This window comes from Scyliorhinus torazame, chromosome 22 (assembly GCF_047496885.1).
Source record: "Scyliorhinus torazame isolate Kashiwa2021f chromosome 22, sScyTor2.1, whole genome shotgun sequence".
Lineage (NCBI taxonomy): Eukaryota > Metazoa > Chordata > Chondrichthyes > Carcharhiniformes > Scyliorhinidae > Scyliorhinus > Scyliorhinus torazame.
In genome coordinates, this window is record NC_092728.1 from 83,742,245 (window position 1) to 83,765,303 (window position 23,059).

Consider the following 23,059-nt stretch of genomic DNA (forward strand, 5'->3'; position numbering starts at 1 on the left):
CTGCACTGTAAATTCAATGATAATCTATGATTAATCTAGGACAAAGGTTCGGCACAACATCGTGGGCCGAAGGGCCTGTTCTGTGCTGTATTTTCTATGTTCTATGTTTTCTATGTTCTATGTGGGTGGACCAGGACAGATTGTTGGTAACGTGCACCCCTAGGGATTTTGAAGCCGTCAACCATCTCCACCTCAGCACCATTGATGCTGACAGGGATGTGTACGATATTGTGGTCTATGGGTCAGGAAGTTGAGGATCCAGTTGCAGAGGGAGGAACCAAGTTGTAGGTAGAGAAAGTAGTCAAGGCGCATCCGGCATGCTTGCCTTCATCGGACTTGAAATTGAATATAAAAATTGGCAAGTCAAGCTGCAGCTGACTTAGTTAGGCCACACTTGGAACATAATGTTCAATTATGGCTGGCAGAAGGATGTGGAGGCCTTGGAGAGGGTATAGAAGAGGTTTACTAGGATGTTGCCTGGTATGAAGGATATTAGCTATGAGGAGAGGTTAGATAAATTTGGTTTGTTCTCACTGGAACGATGGAGGTTGCGGGACGACCCGACAGAAGTGTAAAAAATTATGAAGGGCATGGACAGAGTGGATAGTCGAAGCATTTTCCCAGTGTGGATGAGTCAATTACTAGGGGATGTAGGTTTAAGGTGTGAGGGGCAAAGTTTAGAGGAGATATGCGAGGGAAGTTTTTTTTTTTTTTTTTTTTTTACACAGAGGGTAGTGGGTGCTAAAACCCACTGTCGAAGTGGTGGAAGCAGGTACGATAGTGACGTTTAAGGGGTGACTTGAAAAATAAATTAATAGCCTGTGAATAGAGAGATACGGGTCCCAAAAGTGTACAAGGTTCTAGGTTAGATGGGCAGCATGGTCGGTACAGGCTTGGAGGGCCAAAGGGCCTGTTCCTGTGCTGTACCTTTCTTTGTTGAAAGCAGATAAGTCCCTAGGGCCTGATAATCCACATTCCAGGATACTAAAGAAGGTGGCCACGGAAATAGTGGAGGAGTTGGTTGTCATCTTCCAAAATTCTGTAGATTCTGGCACAGTTCCAGGCGAGTGGCAAATGTAACCCCACTATTTAAAAAAGGGAGGGAGGGGAAACAGGGAATATCAGTCCAGTTAGCCTAACATCAGTACTATGGAAAATGCTAGTCTATTATAAAGGATGTGATAACAGGACACTAGAGAAAATATAAATGGGATTAAATAAAGTCAACATGGATTTATGAAGGGGAAGTCATGCTTGACAAACTTACTGGAGTTTTTTTTGAAGACGTTGCTTGTGGAATAGTTAAGGGAGAACTTGTAGATGTGATGTATTTGGATATTTAGAAAGCTTGAAGTTAGTGTGCAAATTAAAGCGCATGGGGCAGAAGCTAATAAATTGTCATGGATTGAGAATTGGTTAGCAGACAGGAAACAGAGTAGGAATAATTGGGTATCGTTCAGGGTGGAAGGTGGTGACTAGTGGGGTACCAAACAGACCAGGGTTGGGCCCCAGCTATTTACAATCTGCAATAATGATTTAACAATCTGGATGAGGAAATTATGTGCAACATTTCCAAGTTTGCTGACAACACAAAACTAGGTAGAATTGAGAGTAGTGAGGAGGAAGTAAAGGGACTTCAAAGTAATTTAGACCAGCTAAGTGGGCGAATAAATGGCAGATATAGCATAACGTTGATAAGTGTGAAATTATCCACCTACAGTAGGAAAAGCAAAATGGCAGAGTATTATTTAAATAGTGATGTATTGGGAAACATTGTTGTACAAAGCTTTCCTTGTACATCAATCTTGAAAGCAAGCATGCTGGTGCAGCAAGCAGTTAGGAAGGCAAGTGGCATGTTGGCTTTCATTGGAAGAGGACTTGAGTACAGGAGTCTAACTGCAGCTATACCGGGCCTTGGTGAGATCATACCTGCCATATTGTGTGCAGCTTTGGTCTCCTTGCCCAAGAAAGGATATACTCGTCATAGAAAGAATGCAGCGAAGGTTAACCAGACTGATTCCTGTGAAGGCAAGATTGTCGAATAAGGAGAGATTAGGTCAACTGGGCCTGCATTCACTGGAGTTTAGAAGAATGAGAGGGAGTTTAGTTGGGCAGACTGGATACGGGGATGACGTTTCCCCTGGCTGGGGGTCTAGAACAAGGGGCCATGGTCTCAGGATTCGTGTAAGCCAGTCAGGACCGAGATGAGGAAAAATTTCTGCAATCAGAGGGTGGTGAACCTGTGGAATTCCCCACCACGTAAGGCTGTGGAAGCCAAGTCACTGAATGTATTTAAGACAAATTTCTAGATACTAAAGGCATCAAGGGGTATGGGGAGAAAAAGGAGTATGGCGTTGAGATAGAGGATTAACCATGATCACATTGAATGCGGAGCAGGCAGGAAGGGTCGAATGGCCTACTCCTGCTCCTATTTTCTATGAATCTGCGCATGCCCAATAAGCTTAGGTAGTAACCAGTTTCGGAGGGGTAATGACAGTGACTGATGAAAGATCATCAACAGCACCCAGCCCTCCCAATCTACTCTTTACTTTAAATCAAATGCTAAATCACAGAATATCAAAATATCAAACTCATTTCACTCAACCAGAAGATGCATCGGATATGGGAGGTCCTCCTCAAATTGAGGATAAATCCTGTTACTCCATTCTGAACTATTAACATGAATGGGTGCACCATTAGAATTTTGAAATTCTGATATCTTCTTACTCTGCCTGATGTGCTGCTGACTGCAAATAATTGTTGAATTTGATAACTGTAATCAGTGAAATAAAACAAAAGGAATTTGTGAACTATCGTCATTGCTGCCTGCAGTATTAGGAATCATTATCCTCTATCCAACAACATACCACTGCTAATAATCCAAAGTAAAGATTGAAATGTAACAACTAAAAGAAAACTGTTCATTTAGCGTGCTTTGTCCCAGTTTAAAGCACACACTAAAGTTGGAGACATTGTATTCTAAATTGGGAATTAATATTTGAGAACACCAACAGCCTTTGTTTGGATTTTTGAACTTCCTTTTCCCTCTTTTTCATCCTTGTGCTAATTCCAGGCGGGTTTTTCAAATTCAAGCATCAGCAACCTCCTCAAGGTGGAAGCATGGCCAACAATGCTGCAAGCTTCCTGACAGAATCTAACAATATACCATCACCAGATTAAGCCAACAGAAGCAGCTCTGAATGAACAGTACGTTCACAACCAGCTTGCTGCGCGTTAGCAAAAGGATCCTTTCATTTTGCCAATCTGTTGGGCTAGTTTACCATGGTCAAATCCTTCCCACCACGCATCCGGCTGAGAGCTGTCAGACTAATCATACATTACACTCTGTCACTGAATGTATGCTGCACCACAGCCATCATTTACATCAAGATCTGGAGCTGATCCCAGACTGCTCACTGCAGACAGGTTTACAAGCCATCAGAATTCTCCTTTCCACAATCACACAGGGATTAGGAAATATTTATTTTTAAACTTTGCTTTACGTTAGCAGTATAGAATTCAAAAATACAATCAACTTAAATGTTGCTAAGTTATAAACCTTTCTGTACAATTAACTTTCAAAAGAAATGCTGACACAGGAAATGGAAACAAATTCTGTAACAACTGCAAATTATTTTTAAACACCTGAGTAAATTCCATGGTATAAATCTGTCACTCACACACACAAGTTGCAGATTTGAATAGTCAGGTACATCTAAGTTATGCAGATAATAAACCAAAAGTTGAGAAGGCATATGAAGACCTATGATACATCTTATGAGGCACACAGAACTGCGAAAATGTAAGTTTTGCTCGAGTCAACTGCCACTTTGTACAACTTTTTCTGTCGCAATTCACAATCACTGCTGTAAAAAATTATTCAGTGTTGTAATATTAGAATATAAAGTCGCTGATAGCTAATTTTCCTCTAGTCTATCCAAAGAATTGTGTAGCCCCAACCCTGGCAAACAAAACCACATTGTACAACTTTTTCTGCAGCAATTCATAATCACTGTTGTAAAAACTATTCAATGTTGTAATATTAGAATATAAAGTCACTGATAGTTAATTTTCCTCCAGTCTATCCAAATAATTGTGTAACCCCAACCCTGGCAAACAAAATAAAATGCATGTCCCATTATGCCTAATATATCTTCCAATTAATGGTGTCAGAAAAATTACATTATCCTTTGCTTAAAGTTATATTAATTTATATTTCAAACTTACATCAGGTAATATCTAGAAATAATAACTGTAGCTACAAGGCAGAAAATATATGTTTTAAATGCTTCAGCTGGTGCACATTACTTCTTACTTTTTCATTACACAGATATCTAATATTTGTAAGTGAAAATGAGGCAGCATTCAAAACATAAGGTTCAGATAACTAACAATTGACAAAAGCATTGTTTATGGAGACTATGAAGTCATCAGAACCCCTTAATTTGATTACTTATGGTTTCTCATCATTGTTTTATGGATTATAATATTCCTAATTGTAAATACTTCCTGCCAACTGATGAGCAACATTGGATGACAGGAACATTTTCAGCATCAAGGCTCTTGCACTGAATATTTGTCATGATCCTATTATTCAAGGCTACTTGCATTAATGCTTATAATACATGCACAGATGATCACAGGTTGGGTTGCAACTGATTACAGATGATTGCAAAGTTATTTTACAATGATTGAAGACCCATGTGGTTTCTCTCATAATAGAAATAACAGTTTATTCAAGTTGCACTGCCATACGAATATATCTATAAATCTATTTTTGTAAATTCTCGTACAATCCTAGCATGCTGTTCGCAAAACAAAAGGAAGATTAGTTAAAGTCTGAAAGCTCCTCATTTCAGCCATGTTCAAAAGAAAAAGCTAAGTAAACATTGGCAGCTGCAGTTGGCCCATGGGTGATACCATGGAAAAGAGTAAACAACAGGTTTGGAATTTAACCTGAATTCAGAACAGGGCGAATATAGAAGAATGGACATTTACATTTAAATATCAAAACTCTCAGACCTCTCAGATACACAAAATTATTCAAATGCAGTAACTGGGAGTAAATGTGAACTTTCTTGGCGCTACAACATCCTACATAGAACAGTATAGCACAGAACAGGCCCTTCGACCCTCGATGTTGTGCCGAGCATTGTCCGAAACCAAGATCAAGCTATCCCACTCCCTGTCATTCTGGTGTGCTCCATGTGCCTATCCAATAACCGCTTGAAAGTTCCTAAAGTGTCCGACTCCACTATCACAGCAGGCAGTCCATTCCACACCCTAACCACTCTCTGAGTAAAGAACCCACCTCGGACATCCCTCCAATATCTCCCACCCCAGATCTTATAGTTATGCCCCCTTGTAACTGCTACAACCACCCGAGGAAATAGTCTCTGAACGTCCACTCTATCTATTCCCCTCATTATCTTATAAACCTCTATTAAGTCGCCTCTCATCCTCCTTCTCTCCAAAGAGAAAAGCCCTAGCTCCCTCATTCTTTCCTCATAAGACCTATCCTGCAAACCAGGCAGCATCCTGGTAAATCTCCTTTGCACCCTTTCCAATGCTTCCACACCCTTCCGATAATGAGGTGACCAGAACTGCACACAATACTCCAAATGTGGTCTCACCAGGGTCATGTATAGTTGCAGCATAACCCCGCGGCTCTTAAACTCAAGCCCCCTGTTAATAAACACTAACACACTATAAGCCTTCTTCACGGCTCTATCCACTTGAGTGGCAACCTTCAGAGTTGAACATGAACCCCAAGATCGCTCTGTTCCTCCACATTCCTCAGAATCCTGCCGTTGACCCTGTAATCCGCATTCAAATTTTTTCTACCAAAATGAATCACCTCGCACTTATCAGGGTTAAACTCCATCTGCCATTTTTCGGCCTAGCTCTGCATCCTATCAATGTCTCTTTGCAGCCTACAACAGCCCTCCACCTCATCCACTACTCCACCAATCTTGGTGTCATCAGCAAATTTACTGACCCACCCTTCAGCCCCCTCCTCCAAATCATTGATAAAAATCACAAATAGCAGAGGACCCAGCACTGATCCCTGTGGTACACCGCTGGTAACTGGTCTCCAGTCTGAAAATTTTCCATCCACCACAACCCTCTGTCTTCTATGTGATAGCTAGTTACTTATCCAATTGGCCAAATTTCCCTCTATCCCACACCTCCTTACTTTCTTCATGAGCCGACCATGGGGAACCTTATCATCAATGAGGTGAATACTTTGTTTTTGGTAGTACTTGAAGGAGGAATATTGGTGAGGGCACCAAGAAATTGTGGCTTTTCTTTGAATACTGCCAAGCAATCTCTTAATATCACTGAAACATAAAAATACGCCTCAACTGAAAGACATTGGAGAATTGTGCAGCATGGTTATATACTCAAATGCAAACAGGCAGATTTCATCTTCGAGTGAAATCCTATTTCAACACCTAACCGAGGCCCTGATTTAAACTCTACTTCAGTGGATCCATGTTAAAGTGATTCCCATTAGTGGATCTATGCAACTGACCTCAGGAGAGAAATATTCCTCGTTGGTAACTTTTCCACACGGAGCAACATCTTTGGCAGCTGACTTGAACTTCGAAATAACGTTTTATTTTCACAAGTTTACATTACTTATTTTCATGTGCAGGGTTATGCAAGGACCAGATGTGATCAAGGCTAAAAAATGTTTACTTATTTTCATGTGCAGGGTTATGCAAGGACCAGATGTGATCAAGGCTAAAAAATGTTACTGTTCACATCATTTTGGATGTTTCTGTGGGCCTTTGTCTGGGAGACAGGACCATGTGGGCCTTCTGTGCAATATCAACCCTGTGCATCCATTCAATATTTCTTTGGTTTCTGAAAATAATTCTCAGACTTGTTAGATATATGTGCTTTCCTGATCTTTGAATAACAGCCTGGCACACCAGAAAATTCCACACCAAAAGATGCGACTTCAGTTAAAAGGTTCTGGGAGACAGGACTAAAATAGGCCAAAAAAAAACCACTGCTTATCTTCTAAGGGCATTACTGACAAATTGTATGGCGCAGGAATAAAGAATTACCTTCTGTATTTTTTCATTAGACTTTTCTTTTGTAACCGAATACATAAATCCATTGTGGCACAATGTTGTATGTATCATCTTGCTACACCTGCAGACGTTTCATAAAGGCTGCCATGTCTCTGCAGTCAGAAATGATAAGTGAACCACCCGTGAATGTTAATGATAGTGATCATTCTGAGGTAACTGTGCTCTCCATCTTCCTCTACAGCTAGAGCAGCAGATCCAGGGTGGCAGGGTTTATTGGAGTAAAATGAAAATAACATTCAAGGAAATTGCCACAAAATGCAACCGCAAAGTTATGATTATGAAAGCAAACATGAAAGGTACAATGCTGTTATCATTAAAAAACAGAAAATATGCTACCATCTGTTCAAATTAACAGTAAATTATGTAAATTAAATGTACAATGGTAAGTGGTAATCTGTCAAACTATAAACTTCAAATACCCACTGTATTTGTTTTCTTTAAATTATTACAAAACTGAACTTATAAAATTAAATCCCACGTTAGGCTTACTGCAGATGTAATGAAGCTTGTTTAGCACCTTGGAACAATCTTTGAATCATTTGCAAGTGAAGTCTGGATTGAAGCAGAAGTGCAACCAAATGGAATTTTAAAGATCAACAGAAAAAGGTTGTGAAACTTTCACTCCGGAATCCATTTACTTTTGGTTTATTTAATCCGTCTTTATGGGACCTTGGTGCCATTTTTGTATGTACGATAGTGACATACCATTATAGGCAGTATATGCAAGATTTTCTTTAGTAATCTGCTGTCTAGTGATAATATATTTACACAATTTAAGGGATGGCTGTGAATATGGGCTGGGGAATTTGAGAGAGATAGAGAGAGAAAAAGATGAAGGCAGAATAAGAAGGAAGAGAGAGAATGATGAGTTGAGGTGGAAGTTGAAATCACTGAATTGTTCAGTGCAGCGGTTGAGGGACATGGCAACCAACGAGATTTAAAGATTGGGAGATCAGCACAGGAAGGAATGAAGTGGAGGGTGAATTTAAGGAAGTGAATTTAAGGTTAAATTTTGTACAGAAAGATAAAGGGATAGAGGGAACAAAAGATTGGATTGTGAGAGAGAGGGGGTTAAGGCAAAAAAAAATTGACAGTTTTAATATCTCCCCTAAAAGTGCAAAACCTGAAGGAGGGATACCCACTTGTAATCCTTGACTTTAAGTGCCAGAGACGTTGAGTGACATTCATCAACAAACATGATGTTGGTAAGAGAGTATTTGCACATGTAATGACATGGGCATATAGGCTTATATAGAATCCCTACAGTACAGAAGGAAGCCATTTGGTCCATCGAGTCTGCACCAACCCTCTGAACAAGCACTCTACCTAGGCCTAGGCCTATTCCACCGCCCTATCCCAGTAATCCTGCATATTGAGCATGGCCAATCCACCTAACCTACACATTCTTTGGACCGTGTGAGGAAACAAACATCTGGAGGAAACCCATACAAACACAGGGAGACAGTGCAAACTCCACACAGTCACCCAAAGCCGAAACTGAACCCAGGTCCCTGGCTTTGTGAGGCAGCAATGCTAACCACTGTGCCATTTAAAACAAAAGTGCAGGTGCTAAGGGTGTGCTAAGGGCGAGATACAATTTTTGAGAAGCAAATCAATACAGACAGAAAATTTGGATATTCACATTTAACATCAGTTCCTTGACTGAAGCTGTTGTACTATTTTCTTAGCTTAAAGGGACGATCCTTTAAAACAGAGATGAGGAGGAACTTCTTCAGCCAGTGGATGGCGAATCTGTGGAACTCATTGCCGCAGAAGGCTGTGGAGGCCAAATCAGAGCGTCTTTAAGACAGAGATAGACGTTCTTGATTAACAAGGGTATCAGGGGTTATGGGGAAAAGGCAGGAGAATGGGGATGAGAAAAATATCAGCCATGATTCAATGGCAGAGCAGACTCGATGGGCTGAGTGGTCTAATTCTGTTCCTATGTCTTATGGTCCTAAGGTAACAGCAAGCACAACATTTAGCAGAGAGAGAATCTACGCATGTTCAATTTAAGAATGTTCAACACGAAATGTGCACACTCTTTACCACAACAATAGACAAATTAACCAAGTTCAAGGTGACAAGAATCAAGGCTTGGGAATCCCCAACTGTTTGTAATAATAACCAGCTAAAAGTATACAGAACATTGCTAGGTTTTGGCTGTTTTTCCAGTCAGGAACACTATACGCATTGGACTAGTAAAGTAGGAATCTCACCTCGAATAACATGTTTACTCATCTAAGCCACCTTAAATACAGCCCCAGAATAAAGTGGTTCTGCCCAATGAAGGCGTCAGGTTGGAATCAGCTAGATAAGAGTTAACTCAGTTCCAATCTTCCAACCTGTAGCCATTGCCACCTCAAAGACAAATTGCCTGCCCACTCCCACATGAATTCAAAGCATTCCTGGGATGCCCATGCATTCGTGAACAGTTCTAGTAGTGACTTACTTGTGGAAAAAATCTTAAGCTTCTCTTCCAATAAATGCTAGAACATCACACACCTGCTACAAGTCATTAAGTTATTTGAATATCAGAATGAACAATGCAAGGGGCCAAACGTGATGTTCATCACAGGAATGTTATTTGGAACCACAAAGATGATAAATTCAAAAGGAAATGCTTGAAACATGCAATCGGATGTGAAGCTTCTGGAAGAGGAAACAAAACTATGACCTTCCATCGGAACATTTAGTTTACAATATGCTGACTTATCTGTTGGCATACCAGCCGTTACTAATCAGAATTAGCTGTTTTAGTTTTGGATTTAGAGACTTGTTGGGTGTTATTAGTTATTAGAATACGTATTAGTTTACAGATATATTGCATCACCAATCAGCGTCACAAGATAGGATTAATCACTAAATTAAGTTGTTTTTTATACATATTACATAAAGGCTATATTAAGAATACAGACAACTAACTATATTCATATTTCTTTTTTGGTCTTCGAAAATTACTGCCATCATGTTTGAGATATAAACTATTCGCTGGAACAAATATGGGCGAGACATCCTAGTTCTGTTCAACACCTATTATATTTCAAACTGCTACACATGCTTATCAAAAGCCAAATATTTTACTTTAGGCCAAAAGTATAAATGTGAACTCTTTTTTCGACTTAAAAAGTGATCCAATTAAGTTTTAAGTTAACAGAAATACAATCTAATTGCAGTAATGATCTATTTCTATAGTATTTTAAGTTAACTCTGCTCATGCTCCCACAAATATATGAAAGAATCAATGCCACTTTCAGTCAGCATGGCAATTACTATGGAAAACGTGGTTATAACAAGCCGTTTTAAATAATAAGAAAAACACATTTCACCAGGAAAATCTGTACTTTATTCAACCCATTTCTCTCTGCAAAATAACTAGTTTTAAACAGAGAACTCAAAACACTAATGATACATACAGGAGCCAAAGTAACTGCCTTCAGACTGTTCCTTAAAACACTGCTACATTACTTTGCCAAAGTCCACAGAAGTTGCCAAATTTGGTCATGCCTGCTTAGCTTGCTCAACTGATTGTGCCAGAAAAGAAAATAAGACACAGATGTATTTGAGTTCCATGTGGTGCCAGTAAAGGACAGTTAATGGCTTTATCTCAACCCTCCCCTCCAGCTGGGCACAGGTGGAGGATAATGAGGGCTCTCTCTCTCTATTCAAACTCAATTATTTACCAGTCATGATAACCAGCATCGTGCACAAACAACCACATTAAGCTAGGCGTCAAACACACACCAAGAACTATTTCTGCTGACAACTACTGGACTTTGTTTATAAACTGAAGTGGGTAACAGTTCTAATTGGCACAAATTTAAACAATATTTTCCCCAATGGCTTCTATTGCAAGACTTCCTACGACATGGTATCCCAAAAACAGTCTTACTTAAGTGTTTCACTTAACTCCTCCTTTCCCACTTGTATTCGTAAAGTAGACAAATTCTGTCACCTCATTTTCTTTCCTCACTCCACTAATTTAAAGTATAATGATGTGTACAGATCTGGCAGTTTAGAGATGAGAGAAAATAGATTCCATTGAGGGAAATAAATATTATTGAGATATACTTATTTAGAATCAGTTCCTAAGGAAACTCACAGGAGTCCAAAGATGTGCAGGTTAGGTGGATTGGCCATGCTAAATTGTCCTTTTGTGTCCAAAGATGTGCAGGTTAGGTGAGGTTACAGGGATTGAGCAGGGGAATGGGCCTAGCTAGGGTGCTCTTTCGGAGGGTCAGTGCAACTCGATGGGCCAAATGGCCTCCTTCTATACTGTAGGTATTCTCTGAAAATAGAACGATGAGACACGGCAGGTATGTCACCCAAGAATAATTTGGAAGTGTAAAAAAAAGGAAATTGCATCCTTAGCTGAACAATCTATAACTGTTGGTTGACAAAGATCTAAAGTGTTTTGCTTCATGATTAGATTTCTAAGTATTCAACACATTAATCTAATGTCCTCCATAATTACATACTAATTACTGTTTGCATTTTATTCAACCTTGTATCTAGATAATGGCACAACACATCAGCTTAAATCTGAAATAAAACAGAAAGTGCTAGAAATACTCAGCCGGTCTGGCTGCAACTGTGAAGAGAGAAATAAAGTTAAATTTGCAAATCAAATAGGACTCCTCTTTAGAACGTTTTGAAGGATCACATTCAACTTGAAACATTAACTTGTTTTTCTCTCTCCACAGATGCTGTCAGACCTGCTGATTAATCCCAGCACTCCCTGGTTTCCAGCATCCATAGTACTTTGCATAGTACACGGAGTTGAAATCTGTACATCTAATGATCTAATGTTTTAAATAAATGCCTGGCTCCACAATAGTTATCCTAAAACTCATATCATCGAGGTAGGTGGCTACTTGCACAACTTATTAATACATTACTGAGCGGTTAGTAAAGAGGAGCGAGCAGTTTTGAATTTAAAGCTGTTTAACATTTTGTAATCAGTATTAAAATTTGGTAGGGAATATGGATACAGTAGCAATACGTCAAAAATAATTAACAGGCCAAGTATGATCCAAGATAAATAAATTGTGTACTTGATCTGATGTGTCACAATGAAACTACTCCTTAGACCTGATGAGCTCTAAATGATGAGGTAGGTGCACACACAAACCAGTGCTTGTAATTCTCCCTCAAAAAGGAAGAAATATTTCCCATCATGCTCATGCAAAATTATTTACTAACATAGCATTTCAATTTGTAAAAATAAAACCCTTCAATTCCTGGAGTGTACATTAAGCAACAACTTTCTCTTGTGCCTGATCACAATGCTTTCCAAGAATCAGGCAATCATTAATATAATTTACCCAAAGAATCTCTTCAAAAGACTCACAATTTCATTGATATCCGCTTCCCTCTTTCCCCATGTTCCCTACTTAGTTTCAAACTACAGATGAGGCAATTTTTTGTCAGTTCCCCTCTACAATGCTGAAAGTAGACTGGAACTACAACCAAATTAGTCCAATTATTTTAGTATAATAGTATTTTCTTTTCCAGAAAAACATGGTGAAAACAAAAATAAATTGGACTAATTGAATTGAGTATTCTGAGCAGTTTCTGAGCCTTATTCTTGTCATACAAGACTTTAATAAAAGAATCAGATTCATGCCATATATATTTAACTGTAGTATAAATATAGAACATGCAGACTTGAAAAGAAAAAGGAGATGCTTGTGAACTTCATTCCGAAAACTGCAAGTTTAGTAAAGCTAGATGTACTTCACATCCTTTCAAGGCATAAGATTCATATGCACACAAATTTTGTCAGTACAACTCCAATGATATTTTCTGAAGTTTCATCTGCTGTATAGCAATGAAATACGTCAGGAAAGTGTGAGCGATTGTTACAGTGTTGCTTAGCCTTTCATGGATTAAACAATATTCTCTACAAGTTTTGATCCCACTGCTACAGTAAGATTGAAAGCATTGCTTTCACATTTCCAGATACGGTTTTTTGCCATACTTTAAATTAATCTTCTTTATTTTTGTATCTTAATTTCAAATTAAAGATCAAAAAGACTAGACCATTTGTCATTTCAAAAGAATAGTACAAATGCATCTGCACGTTATTGACCCAATTTCTATAAATGTCACAATCTGAACAAAAGTTCTTTTTCCAGACAGAATCCCCTGCCAAAAAGGAAACCACGTCAGTTTTACTTGTACTAAATCTATGTTAAGTCCAAATGTTAAATATCTGACTGGAACAAAAATCTGGATTTAGAATAACAAACTATTGTAATACGCTAAAAATGTAAAGGGCAAGATCTGCAGCGGGCATGCAGCCAGATCAAATACCATACACAGTAAAAGGCAATAACAAAGCACTTTGACTCAGAAAAAGACTTTACAGCTGCAGTATCTAATTTCTAAAAGAAAGCAAAGACCAATAACACTTATGAAGCTAAAAAGTATTTCAGCAATGTAAGGTTAGTTGATCCCAAGGTTTTTAAGTAAATAAATTGGGACATTCATCCTAAAGCATGGAATTTAGTTGCAAACCAACGTACAACTGCTATTTTCAACATTATTAATGCTGTACTGGGATTTACCTAGCCTTCCAGGTCATATCATTAAATAATTAGTTTGTTGAAGTTTCAAAGTAATTTTCCTCATTTATTTCCTCTTTTTAAACTAACTCTAATTAGTTTGTGTCTGATGTTTTGCAGGTTTTGAGTACCCTAAATGTGCTCAGTATCCCTGTACTAAAAATGCAGATAAAAGTTAGCCATGGATACAAATAGTTCCCCTGCTCTCGAAGGATTTTACTCAACAAAATTTGTTTACCGTGACTACCTTATGCTCAAAGGCAAAATAAATCAGTATTAAAAATCAACAAGCATAATTAACTTTACCATCAGCATGTCAGAATATGATCAGTGTACTATTAAGTTCTAGTTATAGTGTATACAGACAATTGTATGAACATGTTGACATTTGTATTGAGTTATATTAATTTCAGATTATTCTTTCACAGAATGTCACATGGGGAAGGAAAAAAGAGCACTGACTGAACGGAGCTAATATAACCTAGAATACATTGTGTTCAATCCTAACAATAGATTTATGTCAGCAGAAGGTTAATTATATAGCGGGAGTTATTTTGCGAGTATCTGTTACTCTTACTTTGCCAATTTGTTTAACTTGCCAGTAGTACTGCAGTTTCTTACTACATGCGTAATGTTAACAGTGTAGTTCTAACCAATGTATTCTAAAGAAGCTTTGAAGATTAAAACTGGCAGCAATACTTGGGTCATGTGTTTATGTAATTACCAAGAAGTGGACAATTATATTCAAATGCAGCAAATGCTGCTTTCAGTTTTGAGATTGCAATTGGAGAATCAAATCAGAAGGACCATTTTAAAATATTTAAGCCATGACCATAGATATTTGTACAATTGTTTGCTGATCATTGAACATGAACTGCAGAGATCCTTAAGAGAATTCTCAAGTATTTCAGGAAGTAACAAAAATGGTAAAAATATATGCTGCAAAGGAAACCTATGTGATTATGATTCATAGCAAAACACACATCAGTCTTATATGAAATGTCAACCCTAGATTATATGGTTTAAAAAAAATATGGCATTTTGTGTTGTTTTTACATTAGCTTATTTTGATTAAGTTGGGAAATTTGCACAGCTGAGAAAAAGTATATTCTATTAATCAGTGTTATATCTAAAAAACAAAATTTTCCACATGGTAGAACAGTCAACTCATTAAACTTATCAAACCTATTAAAATAGATTTGCATACTGCAATATTTTGTTGACAAAATACATTAGGACAAAATGAAGGGCAAGTCCAAATTGACACAGATAACGTTTTTAAAAAACTTACATCCGAACAAAGAGAGACTGTTTCGTTGCCAGCCCAGGCGGCGAGTACTTCTCAACTAGTGCCAATGTACTGAAGCCGAACTTGTGAATAGGCTCATTTGAATCTAATGGTGGAAAATCTCCGTCGACTTCCCCATCGTCCTCAGCAATATGAAGGCAGTAGACATCCACATTTTCACTGCAGTAAAGAAATAGCAAGCATATAAGAAAAAGTCGAATCGACAAATGGTCAAATAACTGCAGTGGTCGAGTTCTGGCTGCAGTAACCTCCTGCTGACGAAGGAAAGCCTGATTGGGCAAGAAAGTGCATTGTGCAGCAAAACAAATACCAGAAAATGCTTTGTTTTTAAATATAAAATAAACTAAATTTGTTTTCAAAAAGATTACTTAAAATAAATAAATATAACATTCAGTAGCTTACATCTTAACACATTAGCCTCACACTAATGTTTGTAAGCAAAGTGCAGACTTTGGCAGAAAGCAAAAGAAAACCCACCATGCAACTAGTATTTTTGCCAACATATCCCCTGGCGTTATTCCCATTCTTGTCTAAGCAAACTGCATCATGCCTCACAGTTCTGAATTGAAAGAATGCAATAATAAAAAAGCACCATGTTCAGCAGAGCCAGAGTATTTTCAAAAATCTAATCCATTTAACCATGAAGAGAAGACTTCAAAAATAGACTAGATTCATATTTAATAGTTAGTTAGCATCTTATTTTCAAGACTAATAAACAGTTACATTCTGTGAGCACGCAAGAGTACTGTAGGGAACCAGAACACAAGCTTTATAGAAGCATGCTGACTGATGAGACACACTTCAGCCAGAAGTCAGACTTTGAATGTTCTGGCTGATGGCACAGTGGCAGAAGCTGCTGGATAATGAGGAAGTTGCAGTTGAGAAAGTGGGAATGCAATTCTGTAATAATAAAGTTATCTACCCCCATGCACAAAATGATACTCAAAATAAAATGTAACATATAAAATAGGCACTGGCACAAATATACACAAGAGGATATTGCACAGACTGTTGTTATTTCATTAGGAGTATTGAAGTCACTTTAAGTGCTACAGGTACAATCCAGAGTTGCAGTTTTTGAGTGGAACTTCACAGAAATAACTGCCAATAACATTTATTTTATAAATATCATAGAAACTTTCGAATATCTTGAAATTCATTTGGTCTTCTACTATATAGTGACAACATTTCAGGCCTATCACTTCGCCTACTAACCAACATCCAAATGACATTTGAATAATACACCAAGGAGTGTCTCAACATGCAAACTGGGCAACCGAACAATTAGAGTAGTATTTTGCCACCAGATACGACTAACCTAATTAGCAAATATTTTCTCTCCATGAAATCTATGTCATACACTCATTAGCATTATTTAATAGCTCTTCATAATTTATCTCCAATTAGCTGATATACACTTTACTGGATTCAAGTGCCAACAAATCTATGTGCTGAAAAGATCTTAAATTACTTTCTCATGCTTTTTGCAATGTTTGTATATTATAAATTGAAGACATTTTTGAAAATGAGATTCTCAAGTTATTTATCATTTTGGACACATACACTCAACACAAACACAAACCTGACAATTATTTTTTTGGGTAACCAATCTTCAACCTGGGCCACGAGATCATAAATAACTCTACAATGAGGATATATAGTAAACTTGGGATAAGGGTAACCCCCAATCATTGAACCTGCTTCATTGAACCTCCTATCAACAGTGTCATCAGTATGACAAGAATGTCTTGGTCGGCAGCTCATCAAATGCAAATACTGGGTTGACACGATGGTTTATGGCATACTTTGAATTAAGTTCCCAATAACCAAAGAGATCTGCACATTTTTCAAACTGATGTATAAAAGAAACCGTCTTATAAAACAAGTCTTCATCTAATTTGAAGAACTTGCATCACATTACTCAATCAAAGAGCAGATCAAGTAACTGCAGTGGGGATCGGAGCATAGTGCGGGGGGGGGGGGGGGGGGGGGGGAGAAGAGGATGAGGGGGAAAGAGATTTAACCTTTCAGCCTGTTAATTGAATTTTCATGAATGCATATCAGCTGTTTGCACCCTCCCACCTGGCACCAATCCAGTTTTTTGGCTGACTCGGGATTCTCTACCCGATTGGGATTCCCGATCTTAGCGGAGGAGGATGGAGAACCCTGGCAATTATTTTTAATATCCAGAGAATTTTTAATGAAGTCCAAAGTTAGAAGTTTCCAAAACCGCAATGCTAAAGGAATACTTATACCCGTGTTCCCCATATGGCAAGACAGTATTCAGGTACAGTAAAGTGTAAATTCAATTTATTAATCCATAAAATGCAATGAGGACAAAATGAGAAAATGCCTTTGTCGAGTTGTGACAATACCCACAATCGGAAAGTGTGCAATCACTGTGTGACCAAGTGGCACAAAAGCATGACATTCTACCACAAAGATACACTGCATTTTGTGCTCATAATTTAAGTTTCAAATCATGATATTTATCTTGCCGTTAATAATTTGACATGGTATTATCTAACAATATTGAAGATCAGTGATGTATAAAATTGACAAAATTATAATATGTAAAAACTACACGGCCAGAAAATTAAGGTGTACATTATCTTATTGGAATGCAGTAACTTGGTTGTAAAGATTTTCATCAGCTATATATTTGTTTTCCATTTTTACTTGGAAAAAGGAGGGCAATAACTAAAACTATTTATAAATATATTGCAAACTCAAGTTATATCTTTACTGCAGGGCAAACTACTTTACTGCAGGGCAAACTTCAGAATATATTTTTAAATAGACCTTTCAAGCTTTTCCTCCCCCTCACTGCTGACTTCTTTCATATCGTCTCCACCTTTTGCCCATCTCCATTATTAGTCAATAATAAAGGAAGCATACACCAAAACAATGGTTTCAGTTGGAGAATCTCTTTTCATATGGATTAGTAATCGCAGACACACCCATCTAAACTATAATACATTATTTTACTCATTGCTACCTGGTGAAAATTATATTGTATTGGAAGATAGCAAATGTATTTCAAAAATGAAGGAAGACAGAAAGCAGGAAACTATAGGCCAGTCAGCCTAACATCTGTCAGGGAAAATGTTAGAAGCCATTGTTAAAGATGTTATATAATTCAAGGCAATCTGGCAGAGACAACATGGTTTTGTGAAATGGAAATCAAATTTAACCAATTTATTGGAGTTCTTTGAAGGAGTCACCTGTGTTGTGGGATGAAGGGGAACCGGGGGATATACCATATTTAGATTTCTAGAAGACATCTGATATGGTGGCACATCAAAGGTTATTGTGTAAAATAAAAACTCACGCTGTCGGGGGTTGCATATTGGCATGGATTGAAGACTGGCTAGGGAACAGAAAACAGTTGGCATAAATAGGTCTTTTTCTAATTGGCAGGATGCAATGAGTGGTGTGCCACAGGGATCAGTGTGGGGCCTCAACTATTTACAATTTATATAAGTGACTTGGCTGAAAGTATAGTTGCTAAAATTGCTGACAAAGATAGGTAGGAAAGCAAATTGTGAAGAGAATGTACCAAGGCTACAAAGTTTATAGACAGGTTAAGTGAGTGGATAAAAGTGAGAGTATAATGTGGGAAAATGTGAAATTGTCCATTTTGGCAGGGAATAAAAAATATTATCTAAATGGTGAGAGATTGCAGAGCTCGGAGGTTCAGAGGGGTCTGGGTGCCCCAGTGCATTAATCACAAAAGGCTGGTATATAGGTACAGCAAGTAGTTAGGACAGCTAATAGAATGTTATCATGATTTAAGAGAGTAACAAAATAAAAAAGTAGGGGGGGTTATGCTTCAGTTGTGCATGGCATTTGTGAGACCTTATCTGGAATACTTTATACAGTATTGGTCTCCTTATTTAAGGAAAGATGTAAATGGGTTAGCAACAGTTCAGAAACGTTCACCAGATTAATACCTGAAATGGGTGGGTTGTCCTGCGAGGAAAGGTTGGAGGTTAGGTTTGTATTCACTAGAGCTTACAACAGCAAGATGCGACTTGATCGACACCTTTAAGATCCTGAGGGGTACTAACAGTGTTGGATGTGGAGAGGATGTTTCCTCTTTTGAACCATCCTGCATCTACTGATTACAAGGTCCGATACACACAAGGGCATTAAAAAAATATCAATTTAGTTGCAAGGGAAGTGAAACACTTGACCTACCCACCCTTTCCTCAGTCTTACCTGGTCTGACACCTTCAGGTGTGTCTCCTGGAGCAAAACCACATCCGCCTTGAGCCCCTTCAGGTGCGCGAACACGTGGGCCCGCTTAACCGGCCCATTCAGTCCCCTTACATTCCAGGTTATCAGCCGGATCAGGGGGCTACCCGCCCCCCCTCCCCCGCCGACTAGCCATGACCCCTCCTCGGCCAGCCACGCGCCCGCACCCCACACCCGGCCCGTTCCCCACAGTGGCATACCCTATTCTCAACCCCCCCCCCCCCCCCCCACTCGCTCCAGCTCCTCCTTGACCATAGCAGCAGCAACTCGATTACCCCCCACCCAACCCTCCATGGCTAGGACCCATCCTAGCTGGTTTACTCCCCCCATTGCACTTCCGCAAGTCAGCTGACTCCTGCTGACCCCGGCCACTCCCGCCACCCCTTTGACTCCTCCCATTGTGTGGCACACCCTCCTCTCCCGCTCCCCATCCACAGGCTCTCCCCCTCCCCCCTCCGTTCTAAGCGCGGGAAACAATCCTCGCTTCCCCGCCCCCCCCCAGTCTTCGGCGCGGGAAAAAAGCCCGCGCTCTCCACCTACCAAGCCCCACCACCAACCAAAACAGTGCCCAACCCGCCCCATCCATCCTCCCCAACCCGAAAGAGAAATACACAGAGAAAAAGAAACCCAAAACAATGCAAAGGCCCCCCCCCCCCCCCCCCCGAACCAAAAATAGGCATAACATATCCACCGCAGTCCCCAATCGCCCATCCCGACCCTCAGTCTGTGTCCAGCTTCTCTGGACAAAGGCCTGAACAAAGGCCCACGCCTCCTCCGGAGACTCAAAATAATGGTGCCGGTCCTTGTAGGCGCCGGCTGCAACATGCCAAACTTCAGCCCCTTCCTGTGCAGCACCGCCTTCGCTCGACTGTACCCGGCCCTCCTCTTCGCCACCTCCGCACTCCAGGCCGGATATATCCGAACCTCCACGTTCTCCCACCTGCTGCTACTCTCCTTCTTTGCCCACCTGAGCGCACACTCCCGATCGACGAACCGATGGAACCGCACCAGCACCACCCGAGGAGGCTCGGTAGCCTTGGGCCTCCTCGCCAACACTCTATGGGCCCCTTCCAGCTCCACTGGCCCCTGGAAGGACCCCACTCCCATCAGCGAGTTCAACATGGTGACCACATAGGCCCCCACATCCGGCCCCTCCAGCCCCTCCGGGAGGCCCAGAATCCGCAGATTCTTCCATCTCCTCGAAACGCTCCTGCCATTTCTTGTGGAGCGCCTCGTGCGCCTCCACCTTTACCGGCAGGCCTAAGATCTCGTCCTCATTGTCAGAGATCTATTGTCGAGCCTCTCGGATCGCCACCCCCTGGGCCGTCTGTGTCTCCAGCAGCTTATCAATAGAAGCCTTCATCGGCTCTAGCAGGTCCGTTTTAATCTCTCTGAGGCAGCGCTGGATGCTCCTGTTGCTCCTCCGCCCACTGCCTCCACGCTGCCTGGTCCCCGCCCGCCGCCATTTTGTCCTTCTTCCCTCCCTTCTTCTGGTCCACCACCACCTTTTTTGTCGCCCCGTTCCTAGTTAAAGCCATATACTGAGGGGGAGCTATTATTAACTCCTTCCCACACCGGGAAACGTCGAAAAAGTGCCCTTGGGGGCCCTGAAAAGAGCTCCAAAGTCCGTTTTTGCAGGAGCCGCCGAATGTGTGACTTACTCCGCATAGCCGCAACCGGAAGTCTTGAGAGGGAATCCTTTTGGCAGTGTTCGCTTCACCAATCAGCCCCAAAAAGTCTGTGGAAACTCCTGAAAAAGGTCTGAGAGTCCGTTCCAGGCGGGAGCTGCCGAATGCGCGACCTACTCCTCCATGGCCGCCACCGGAAGCCTCGTCCCCGCTTCTTCAATGGCCTTCGTAGATCTTTTCACAGTTGTTCCCTCTGCTGCTCGAATTCACCTTTAATAAAGGCCCTCAAGTCAGCTTGCAGCTTTAAGCTTGCCCTTCCCCCGCCTGCACGCTGGAAGAGGCTTTGTTTATCCTGCAGTTAAGCCAAATCTTTTACTGTTTCTGCTAGGTCTGGTAACCAAGAGACATACCATTCCTGGGGGACACTGTCGGGGGAATGTTGCAGTCTTCTTCCCATACCGGGAAATGTCAAACAAATGCCATGGGGCCCTGTAAAGAGCCCAAAAGTCCGTTCCAAGCGGGAGCTACCGAACATGTGACCTAGATCTGCATAGCCGCACCCGGAAGCAATTCAGATAAATGTTAAGTGCTGTGCATAGGAAGGAAAAATATGCAAGACATGCATTTCATGGAAGGTATTAAAATTGCCTCAAGGGTCTCACTCACACCCCCACAACCCAAAAAAAAAGTGTAGGGTAGGTAGATTAGCCATGCGAAATGGCCCCTTCATTGGGGAAAAGAAAAAATCGGATATTCTAAATTTAAAATTTTTTTTTTTTTTTTTTTTTTAAAGAAATTGCCTTGAAGGAACTTGAAAGGGACATAGGAACCTCAAAAGACTTGGTGTTCAGCACATCCAGCTAATATAGAACAGCTATAAAAAAAGTAGAATATTCAAGTACATAACCAAAATGGCAGATTGCAAGTCAGAGGAAGTCATGACTAAATTATCTGTATAAATTGCACACGGTTCTGAATTTAGTTCTCATTGCCAAGATACAGGGGAGACGATCAGGAGTGAATGCCATTCATAGAAGATCCATGAGACTGATCCCTAATGTTAAGTGTCTGTTAACAGACTGAAGGAAACTAGACTTTTCAAGAGGAGGATCATATATAAACAAGTGAAGAAATGAAATGAAAAGAAAATTGCTTATTGTCGTAAGTAGGCTTTAATGAGGCTACTGTGAAAAGCCCCTAGTCGCCACATTCCGGCGCCTGTTCGGGGAGGCTGTTACAGGAAGGCACTCGGCACAACCCACCACACTATGTTAACTGAATGTTATTATGATTATGCAGTTCTTTCTTGACCTTTTTGCTTACCTGGTTGATGCTCTGAAAATTACAAAGCATAAAGAATAAATATTTTCATTAAGAGCTTCCATCTCACACGGAAGGCTTCAAGCCTTCTTCTTAGGCAGTCACTCCGAGTTGAGGATGACTTACTTCCACACTAAAAAGGAGTTCTCAGGTGAGTGAGGAGTTCAATCCGTGACCTACAGTCTGTGTCACAGGTGGGGCAGACAGTGGTTGGATGAGTGAGTGGATGGGTTGCCACATGCTCCTTTTGCTGTTGACGCATTTCTTCAGCTTTCTCTCAGCGATCAAACTCCTTCCCGGATGTTATTCCTCCACTTCAGATGGTCTTGGGCCAGGGATTCCAATGGATCGGTGGGGTGTTGCACTTTTTCAAGGTTTGAGGGTGTCCTTGAATCATTTCCTCTGCCCTCCTGGGGGTCACTTGCTGTGTCAAAGCTCTGGATAGATCGCTTGATTTGAGAGTCTCGTGTCAGGCATGTGGATAATGTGACTCATCCAGTGGGGCTGATCGAGCATGGTCAATGCTTCGATGCTGACCTAAATGAGAACACTAACATTGATAGACCTATTCTGATGATGGATTTGCAGGATCTCGCAGAGGCAGCGCTGATGGTACTTCTCCATGGTTTTGATGTGCCTGCTGTACGTAATCCACATCTTAGTCTGTGGTAGGTCTGGTGGTCAGGATCATGGATGCATGTCATCGTGGAGCACAGAGGACAGTGACAAGCGTTTGGGTATAGCTGAAACAGAGGATGACACCCCATAGCCCCTCGCAGTTGACAGTGTCAAAGCCCCATGTGAGTTCAAAGAAGGTCCTGTACAGTGGTTGGTGCTGTTCCCTGCATTTCTTTTGTAATTGCCACATGGTTAAGG

The 23,059-nt window shown here is 40.4% G+C and overlaps 1 protein-coding gene across 7 annotated transcripts in view; it reads right to left on the minus strand.

Moving 5' to 3' along the window:
* The window catches only part of mapkap1 (MAPK associated protein 1), a 426,562-nt gene that overhangs the window by 185,319 nt on the left and 218,184 nt on the right, over positions 1 to 23,059 (minus strand). For all 7 annotated transcript variants that reach the window (XM_072488485.1, XM_072488483.1, XM_072488481.1 and 4 more), the window contains one exon: positions 14,961 to 15,137. In XM_072488485.1, coding sequence (XP_072344586.1) covers positions 14,961 to 15,137 — 177 coding nt within the window. The remainder of the gene's footprint in view (positions 1 to 14,960; positions 15,138 to 23,059) is intronic.